This window comes from Acanthaster planci, linkage group LG20 (assembly GCF_054643075.1).
Source record: "Acanthaster planci isolate LZ-2023a linkage group LG20, COTS_SCS, whole genome shotgun sequence".
Classification (NCBI taxonomy): Eukaryota; Metazoa; Echinodermata; class Asteroidea; order Valvatida; family Acanthasteridae; genus Acanthaster; species Acanthaster planci.
This window is the reverse complement of record NC_141796.1, coordinates 6,161,016-6,169,729: the sequence shown is the minus strand read 5'-3', so window position 1 is coordinate 6,169,729 and position 8,714 is coordinate 6,161,016. Positions and strand designations below refer to the sequence as shown.

General features: G+C 43.6%; 2 protein-coding genes across 5 annotated transcripts; one reads left to right on the top strand and one right to left on the bottom strand.

The window, feature by feature from the left end:
• The first annotated feature begins 48 nt into the window (after positions 1-48).
• Positions 49-5,366, top strand: LOC110978048 (uncharacterized). 3 transcript variants are annotated; one of them, XM_022232688.2, is made up of 6 exons: positions 53-146; positions 458-774; positions 1,805-1,959; positions 2,150-2,221; positions 2,473-2,874; positions 3,209-5,366. In XM_022232688.2, the coding sequence occupies exons 2-6, from the start codon at positions 624-626 to the stop codon at positions 3,326-3,328; spliced, it is 900 nt and encodes a 299-aa protein (XP_022088380.2). In that variant the 5' UTR covers positions 53-146; positions 458-623; the 3' UTR covers positions 3,329-5,366. The 3 variants fall into 3 exon arrangements, with proteins under 3 accessions (XP_086986838.1, XP_022088380.2, XP_022088381.2); XM_087130712.1 differs by having other exon boundaries at positions 49-774; XM_022232689.2 differs by lacking the exon at positions 458-774.
• Positions 4,712-8,714, bottom strand: LOC110978036 (uncharacterized). 2 transcript variants are annotated; one of them, XM_022232672.2, is made up of 3 exons: positions 8,568-8,714; positions 6,134-7,552; positions 4,712-5,617 (listed from the first exon to the last, which is right to left on the bottom strand). In XM_022232672.2, exon 2 carries the CDS (start codon positions 7,529-7,531, stop codon positions 6,170-6,172), a length of 1,362 nt encoding a protein of 453 aa, XP_022088364.2. In that variant the 5' UTR covers positions 7,532-7,552; positions 8,568-8,714; the 3' UTR covers positions 4,712-5,617; positions 6,134-6,169. The 2 variants fall into 2 exon arrangements, with proteins under 2 accessions (XP_022088364.2, XP_022088363.2); XM_022232671.2 differs by having other exon boundaries at positions 4,712-7,552.

Sequence of the window (8,714 nt, the reverse complement as noted above, 5' to 3'; positions counted from 1 at the left end):
ATTACACAAATACTTGTTTTTGCTTTTGTAATATTTATATGAGGCGACTAAGGCCACAACATGGCGGCCCCCAACATCACTTTATCTCGGCCTGTAGTGTTGCTACAATGCTAGCCTTGAAGTTTAAATGACCGGCAAAAACATTTGTATGATTGAGTTCAAATCTCATATTTGCTAAATAGAAGGAGTGTCTTTACGCACATGTGAAGTTTCAGCTCCGGCTAGGCTGCTGCTTGAGTTTTTGAGATGGGCTACCGTGCTTGTGGGCGGCTACATCTACTAGTACTACTACTACTAGGCCTACATCATGATCTAAAAAATTAGGCATAACGTTCAGACGTTAGGCCTAGGCCGAACAGTTATGCTTAGTTTAACCATTTAACTTGCCTATGATGACACTTCAATTCACTACTGTAATCTTGTTTTTTCTAATCTTTCTTCCAACTCTTTCAACTAGATACACATAACATAAATTCTACGAAAAACCATCGGACCTGAGATGAGGACCTATGACGGTGGAAACTGTTCAGTTGGAATATAGGACTAGAATCTTTTCGTTGTTCTGCCCATGATCTTTTCTTAATTGTCAAGCTATATAATCCTGAATCTATGTCCGCTGAAAAATGGCTGCGAGAAATCATGAACAGGAAAACTGTACGAACTCCCCAACGCACATGAAGCAGGACCACATGAGGAGTGCCATAGAGACAGTCCTTGGCAAGACAGAGCAGAGCTATGAGGAATTCATGAGCTGCTTCATAGGACTCAAAAAAGGTTACATGCCATGCGTACTCAGGGTTTGAATTTTGTGAAGGCCTGCTGGGCTGGGCTTTGTCAATTGAATTTGATGTCTTATTTTTTATGCGGACTGTGACCATACAGGCCTGGTGCTCTAGTAATCAAATATTGAGTGATTCAGAGTGTGATGGGAGAAATATTGCAGGGTAAAATCTTGACATTCCCTCAAGTGAAATGGAAAAGTTAAGATTTTATTGAGTGATAATATTCCTCCTATTTCACAATTTTTTTTTTTTTATAACTGACATACAGATCCGAGACTGCGGCATCAGTTAAGTCCTTTAAATCAATGTCCGAAACAGACATAAACGTTGGCATGTGAAATGATGTGCCACTATGACAAGTGTGTGTTTGTTAAGCAGCATGAAAACGGGTCACAACCTCCCGAGGGCTTGGTCTGCAGCACTCTGCTGTTCAAAATCACTGAGGGTGGTCTGTTGCTCTGTTCAAAAGCCGTGGGAACAAGGATGATCTATATTGTTGAATTATAACTTCCATTCTCCATGGAAAAAAAGGGGAAATTTTTAGCCACAACGTGAATGGCAGCAATACTAGCGAAAGTCATGTGATTTGAGTTCCACCAATTAAATGACAAGGACTCGATGAATTGGATCTCTGATACATGTACTTGATGATACCCATCAGGATTGAGAGAACAATATATGAGAACAATATATTGCTAATATGAGAGGAACAGATCCTGATTCCCATTGGTCAAACAAATATTACCTTATACTTCATCGAATCCAAAAGGTTCCCAGCGACACTGTGATATATGTAATTTCTTATTCCCTTTATAAATTGGTCTGAAAATTAATCTTTCAAATTGCATCGTCCATTCCCTGTGTAATGCAAGTCACAAGGCATTCAAAATAACCACATCAAAGGCTTTCCTTATCCCCTGTGACTTCAATACTTGCATTTTGATTGTCCAGAACAGGTGCGTTATAGATGTTAAAGCTACTCCCTTGTGATCATGAGCATTCAATATTTCCTTTTCATACAGAGGATGTCATGGAGCACCAGGCTTGTCAGCTCCACAAAATGCTGAGAGAACAGGACGGTGAGCCAGCAGGAGGTCAGAGGTCACATAGGACAGAAGAACATAAAGATCCAAAAGCGTCAAGAGCTGACAGTGAACAGGGCGACATTGAAATGGAGGTGGGTTCACCTTTGAAAGACGGGAGTTTTTTATTCTGAAATGCCGAAATAATTCTTTCAGGCAGCTCATTTGTGCAGATACATGTTAATATTCTTGAGTTGAATGTATAAATGTTGGAAGCTTTAAAATGCTAATATTGTTGGGGACTGCTTAAAGACAATTAGTTGAAATATTTGTATTTTTAACCAGGAGCTAGATGAGGGACATTATGCTCCAACACGCCAAATAACAGATTTGACGACGGGACCAAGATTTGTTCAGGTAGGATAATTTTGCAACAAAATAATAAGTTTAGTATTGTTTTCATAGTTTGTGATTTGTTAAAATAGTTGATGTGGTCGTAAGCAGTGTCACCAGTGCATGTCTAAAAAGTGATGGATGCTCCTACCAATGTTAACAGTGCTATTACTCGCTCAAAAATATGGCCTGTTTCTCTTACTCTCTTTTGTCTTGTCTTGCCGCTTTTACACCCAAGATGATAAAGTTTTTATTTTACAATAAATGCATTGCAGATGGACAATTTTGTTGAAGATGCTGAGCTCTCTGAAGAGGAGCCAGGAGCAGACGATGATGACGCAGATTTTGCATCCTGTCAATATGAGTCGTCATTTGGAATCGTCGACAGCTCAAGTGCCTCACCCTTGAAGCTCACCGGAGACCTCGTCAGGAGGATAGGAGGAGCCGACGATGGAGAAGATGACAAACTTGAGATATCACAAGGTCAACTGGAAGTCATCGGAGGAGGAGGATGTGAGATGCGGACTCTTCCCGGAGAGGCAGAAGAGCAGGAGGAGGTTGGAGTCTCATCCCTGTCAAACGATGCAGTTCATCAGACAGAACTCGACATGTCAACCAGGGGAAGTCCAGAAGCTGTAACCCCAGGAGACAGCCCGCCATCAGAGACGGGATTAGAGGTATGAACAGTCAGTGACCAAATTTTAAATTCAACTTTCCCCTTCCTCAAAGGTAATGCCTTTCAAATTTGTTTTGATTCAAGATACAAGCAGTGATTTGCAGTATGTTCCCAGTCCAGATGATGGCTTCAAGATTTGTAGGAGGGCCAGGGATGGGCCTCACAAGATACATATACATGTATTCATATTTAAGGTCTCAAGGTATGAATGTAAATTCAGTAATTTGGATACAAATACTTTGATTTCTGATACCATTTGTTGGGTAACAGCAAAGCCAGGTCATGTTCACCACACATTCAGTGGAAGGTTTCTCATACATGTATTTCTCTCACAGATTTCCAGTGATGAAGTGCAGCCCTTTTCACTGGATACAGACTTCGACTACGATAATGTCTCACTCACACCAAAGTGGGATTCGAACCATGGACCGCCAGGATGGAAGCCTGGTCTCTGACCTATACTGGAATACTTGTTCCTGAATGACCCTCATGCTAAATAAGTGCAGTATGCGTATCGATGTACTATAGAACAGACTTCAAAGTTGGATTCGATGTACAAAATGAAGGTACAGATGCAAGTTGGGTTCGAACCATGGACCAAGAAGATGGAAACTTGGTCACCGATCACAACTGACACACCTGTTGTTTAACAGCGTATGCATGTGGATTTTCAATGGAGCCAAGTTGGTTTCTAACCTTTGACCTTTCAAGATGGAAGCTTTGCCAGAAACTGTTGCTTTGCTTTTTAAACTGTGGGGCCTGCCCCCAACACCCTTAGCAGGTCCTGTAATGGGGTGGGGCTTCATGAATTGGTCTATAAATGGTTGATGCCTGATGGTCTCACAACTGGCCCCTCCACTTTGAAAAACGTTCCACCGTTGTTGCTTAGTAGGGTCAGGGAGGGTGGAATCCAGCACCCACACCTGGTCCCCTGTGATTGTCTCGAGTGTATCTCTTTGTTTCATATATGTAGCACCATAAGTTTACACTTAGATGAGAACCCATGATTGAAAGAGAGGCTGAACTGGCACGCACTGACTACATGCACTTGAGTGGATGTTTAAAAACTGGTTAGCAACTTACATTTGAGTAGGGGTCATTCCATGAGGTTGGGGCACAAGTTGTGACGGTGTCAATTGGATTTCATAAAAAGGAACAGCTATTCCCCGCATGTGGATTCCAAATAAGCCATTTGCGACTTAAATTTGAATAAAATCTGGTACACTGAGTTCTTTCAATTCACATGAACATAAAAACTTGAATTCTCCATACTAAAACCACTGTTGCTATACCTCGTGATTCGGGGCAAGCTTTTGCTTAGTTACATAAGAGACACCTTGCAGCAATACACTGTCTTCAATGGATAAGAAGGGCACAAAGGAACCAGTCCATTCCAGAGATGGTGGTCGCTATGCAAAAGCTTGCCCCGAAGCACGAGGTATAGCAACAGTGTCTTTAGTCTGGGGAATTCAAATTGTTACGTTCCTGTGCAATCAGATAACACAGTGTACTAGATTTTATTCAAATTTAACTCGTAAGGGGCTTATTGACATTATACAGAGGTGTGTGTTATTTTTACAAAGTAAATGACCTACTCTACAGGTCATAACAGATAGTAAAAGTTACGCATTAACAAGGACACTGTCACAAATTGTGCCCCAGTCTCACGGAATGACCCATAGTTCAGAATGTGACAGTGAATGTGACGGTTTTGTTGGCGTAGTTTCACTTTTGTTCACAGTTCAAATACTATGGCAAACACACATTTTGAGGAGTGCTGTACCCCAAAAAACGTAACACGGCTGAGACCCCTGCACAAGTAAGCAAAGGGCAATGGGTTCGAGTAAGCTTGTTTATTTATTCTCATGAGCGCAAAAACAGCACTGAGCATTTGGCTCAATAGCATGAATACATCCAAATAGTGCAACAGTGGATTTTTGATTAAGCAATACGGGCGTTTCAAAACGGCGCGCCTCCAAGACTTTGCATCGCGTTGGCCAATCACAACGCTTGAAATCTGTCAATCCAATGTGCGTTTGGAAAGGGTCGACAGATTTTGCACATTGTGATTGGCCAACAGGTTGCAAACTCTTTGAGGCATGCCATTGTGAATCGCCCGTATCGTGAAAGTAGTTCAGAGCAGTTGCAGTGAAAAATGGTTTTACAGTTCTCTGCATGTCCAATATTTAAGAGCTGACAAATACCTCGACATGTAGGTATGTACTAATTTAAATAAACTGCCGAAATTTACATATTAAGATCAGTGAAAATATACTTGTATACATGAATTTATCTTCAATAAAATACCAAATAGTACATCCATAAACTACTGATAAGCACCTAATGCTTATCGGTACATCTAATGCACTAAAATACATGCATTTTCTAGAACAGTTGTTTGTTAGGTGTACCAGAGTTGTTTTCATATTGAAAATTCATTAATTTCAATGTTGATTGTATTAAAAAATATTTCTGCATACAGAGGTACATGTACATGTATGCTGTCCAAGTATGAACTGCTTTGAGCAGTGAAGTAAGCCTCTTGACGTGATGCTCTATGGATCACTGAAGGAGAAACTGAGCTCTGTGAGTGCTAGCACTTCCAAATGTGCGTAATGTGCAACGCGCATGCACATCAGTAGGCCTATGCATTTCCACAAAAAGCCAGTGATTATACGTACATGTACAGTCCTGTGGTTGCTAGGGGCTTAGCACTTTGGTTACTGCGGGTATAGTTCCTTCACCTATGAAAAGCAAGATAGCAATAGAACGAATACCATGTGACAGGTTCTGTCCAGTCAAGATACAGAATCTGTGGGCTACATAATATAAATCAAACTACATCAGTTGCAAAATGCAAGGTGTAAAAACATCCCAATGCAAATGTGAAGTACTGGATAAAAACCAAGTGTTACAGAGAAACCTGAGATCATTGCATCCCTAATTTGCAAAACAAACAACTTTTCCACAATTCCCCCTAATTCAGTCGCTACATGTACTTGAGAAAATGAGGTTTTATGGGCAACAATATCGGCCTAGTGTTGGCCCATATGCTGTCTTCTTAAACTTGCCAGAGGGGTACTTTTACACGGATGAAATAAATAACAATTTGGACGATGGTGTGACATGAACATTCCTAGCGGTATTTCAGGAACACAAACAGCTATGAGGGATGATCCTTTTTCTGTTTTTCACTTCAGAATGCGGCAAGAAATAAAGCGCTACTTCCTACAAAGAATGTAATAAAGGAGATTACGCACATGAACAAAGTGTGACGTCATCAGTACGTAGGGTGTTTAATGCAAGGCTTTTTCAATTGCTTTTGCCACTGCAATAAGCTGGCTATCACTTCCAGTGAGACCTTCAATCTGCATGCCAAAAGGAACTCCGCCTTCTCGTGAGAAGCCCCCCGGGATGACCAAGGAAGGGTTGTCGCACATATTGGCACAGTCGTGATTCTCCACAATGACCATGAGTTCCCCGGCTTTGTCCGACCAGAAGGCGGCAAGGGTGGGCGCGGGGATCTTGCTGGCTGGCATCAGGATGCACTCCAGACGATGGTCCTTGAAGTACCTCCGCACGTCCTGGACGAGTTTGTCCCTGGCCGCCATGGCCAACTGCACGACGTCCTCACTGGGTGGGTTCTTCATGGAGTCGGCAAAAGCTGCCTTGACGACTGGGGTGGCGATCTTTTCAGCCACGTCTTCCACCGTCACATCGTGACCGTGGTGCAGGATGTATTCTTGGAATCGTGCAACCACCTCGCAGTTGATGGATGGGAGGAAGTAATCACGGCAGATTTCGGAAAGACCGGGAATCCCTCCCTCGTCGATGACTATGAAGCCTTTCCGCTTGAGAGCCATCACGAAGCGCTCAGAATACTCCTTCACCTCAGGATCCAGACCCTCCCAGAAGTGCGACCTGGGGACCCCGATGCGGATCTCTGCTGGCGATAGCTCTCGGAAAGCTTCCTCTCCTGTCATCACCTGATCCAGGATGGCCAAGTCCTCCGGACTTCGTACCAGAGGACCCACCGAGTCCCTCAGGTGCGACGCCTTCAGACCGTAGTCCGAGGGCCAACGTTTGGAGGTGGGTCGAAGTCCGTATACCCCGCTGTAAGAAGCAGGAATGCGAATCGATCCGCCGGTATCGGTACCCAAGGCAGCCGGGACAATATCGGCGGCAATCGCACCAGCGCTTCCCCCGCTACTGCCCCCGCAGGTGTAGTCAAAGTTGTGGAAGTTGTGGCTGTCACCTGTGTAGGGGTTGATGGTGGACACCCCATAGGCCAACTCGTGCATGACAGTGTGGCCAGCATGGATGGCCCCAGCGTCAAAGAGCCTTTTGGCTACCTCGGCTGTGTGTTTTGCCTTCAGGCCAGCGAGACCCGGAGTGCCAGCTCCAGTCACCTCCCCTTCGACATCAATGTTATCCTTCAGGGCTATTGGGACCCCTTCTAGAGGCCGGTTGGTCTTAGTCCCGTACCTGGCATCTGCCTCTTGGGCATCCTTCAGCATCTTCTCCGTATTCATGGAGACAAAGTAATTGAAGACTTTCAGGTCCTCGGCCCGTTGGATGACCCATCTCATGTAAGCTTCACACGTCAAGGTACCATTGCTGAATCGATCAAGGAGGTCCTTAATGCCCAGATGATACATCTTGAATTATAGACCACACATCTGCAAGACGCAAATTAAATTAATGCATTAATCACCAGCCAAAGAGCAGTTCATGACAAAAAAGACCGGGTATCGATCTTTGAGAATGCCATCAAAATACACGTATAACAAAATCTTGTCTTCGCTAATAAGTTACACAATTTATTTACAAGCAGTCTGACTAGTCTCACCGTCAAGTGCATCCCTACACACTATGTACCAATTGCTTAAATTGTGAACAAACAGTAAATTATGCAAATTCATAAAGTTTACCATATACCTTCCTGATCCTGAGTTTACGCATGTTCATTGTCATTTAGCACACTACCACTATTGACACGTTACATGGAAAGGTTGTCCCACTTAGGGGTAGGGGAATTTGTCACCTCAAAAGCACAATATTTCCGTTTGTGCCTTTACTAACTATTCTACCAGGTGGGTGGGGCATACGGACAGGCATGGGAGGGGAGCAACATTTTGTCATGTTTGCAGGTCATGTAGGCCTAGCCCAGGAAGCAGTGCATTTTACACAAGGCTGGCCAACTACACAGGGACATCACTAATTTTCCCTTTACAGTGGTTCATTAGCCATCATCAAAGTCAATTTTAGCACAGAAAATATGGAGCACTTGAATTAGGCTTTGCCTTACCGCTGCAGCGCTTACTAGTATTAGGACATTATTATTCATTTTATTACATGATGTAGGCCTAGGCACTAGGACTTAGAGAAAACACTTAAAATTTTCAGACCAGTCTCTACTGTACCCCCAGAACTGTGTGGTCCGACATCAGCCCCGCTCCCACGAACGTTCTTGGGAGCGGGGTGGACCCCACAGTTCTTGGGGAGTACTACTGAGGCTAGTATGGGGTAACTCATTCATGCTCAGGGTTTGTGCACAGGGTGTCAAGTATCCAGCCATGTCTAGACACATTGGAACTCTTTCCCCAAGTTCTAACCGCGGATTTCCTTCCTCCTTGTTCAAACACAACGCAAGGACCAGACCCTAAATTAATAATGCTGGTTTTTTATGCTTACCTAGTGCTAGGGCTAACCGATAATGTAATCACTTGATCAGTGGGTCCTATGTGCAGCAGATGTAGTGATGAACAAATCCGAAGATTGCTACAATGCTTTGATTTGGAGCGCCCTCTCATGTTTAAAGTAAGGAGGGGACATGGGGCC

Coding starts and splice junctions, on each gene's coding strand:
- LOC110978048 (XM_087130712.1), top strand. CDS start 624: ATGGCTGCGAGAAATCATGAACAGGAAAACTGTACGAACTCCCCAACG. Junction 775..1,804: donor CTTCATAGGACTCAAAAAAG/GTTACATGCCAT, acceptor CTTTTCATACAG/AGGATGTCATGGAGCACCAG. Junction 2,875..3,208: donor CATCAGAGACGGGATTAGAG/GTATGAACAGTC, acceptor TTTCTCTCACAG/ATTTCCAGTGATGAAGTGCA.
- LOC110978036 (XM_022232671.2), bottom strand. CDS start 7,531: ATGTATCATCTGGGCATTAAGGACCTCCTTGATCGATTCAGCAATGGT.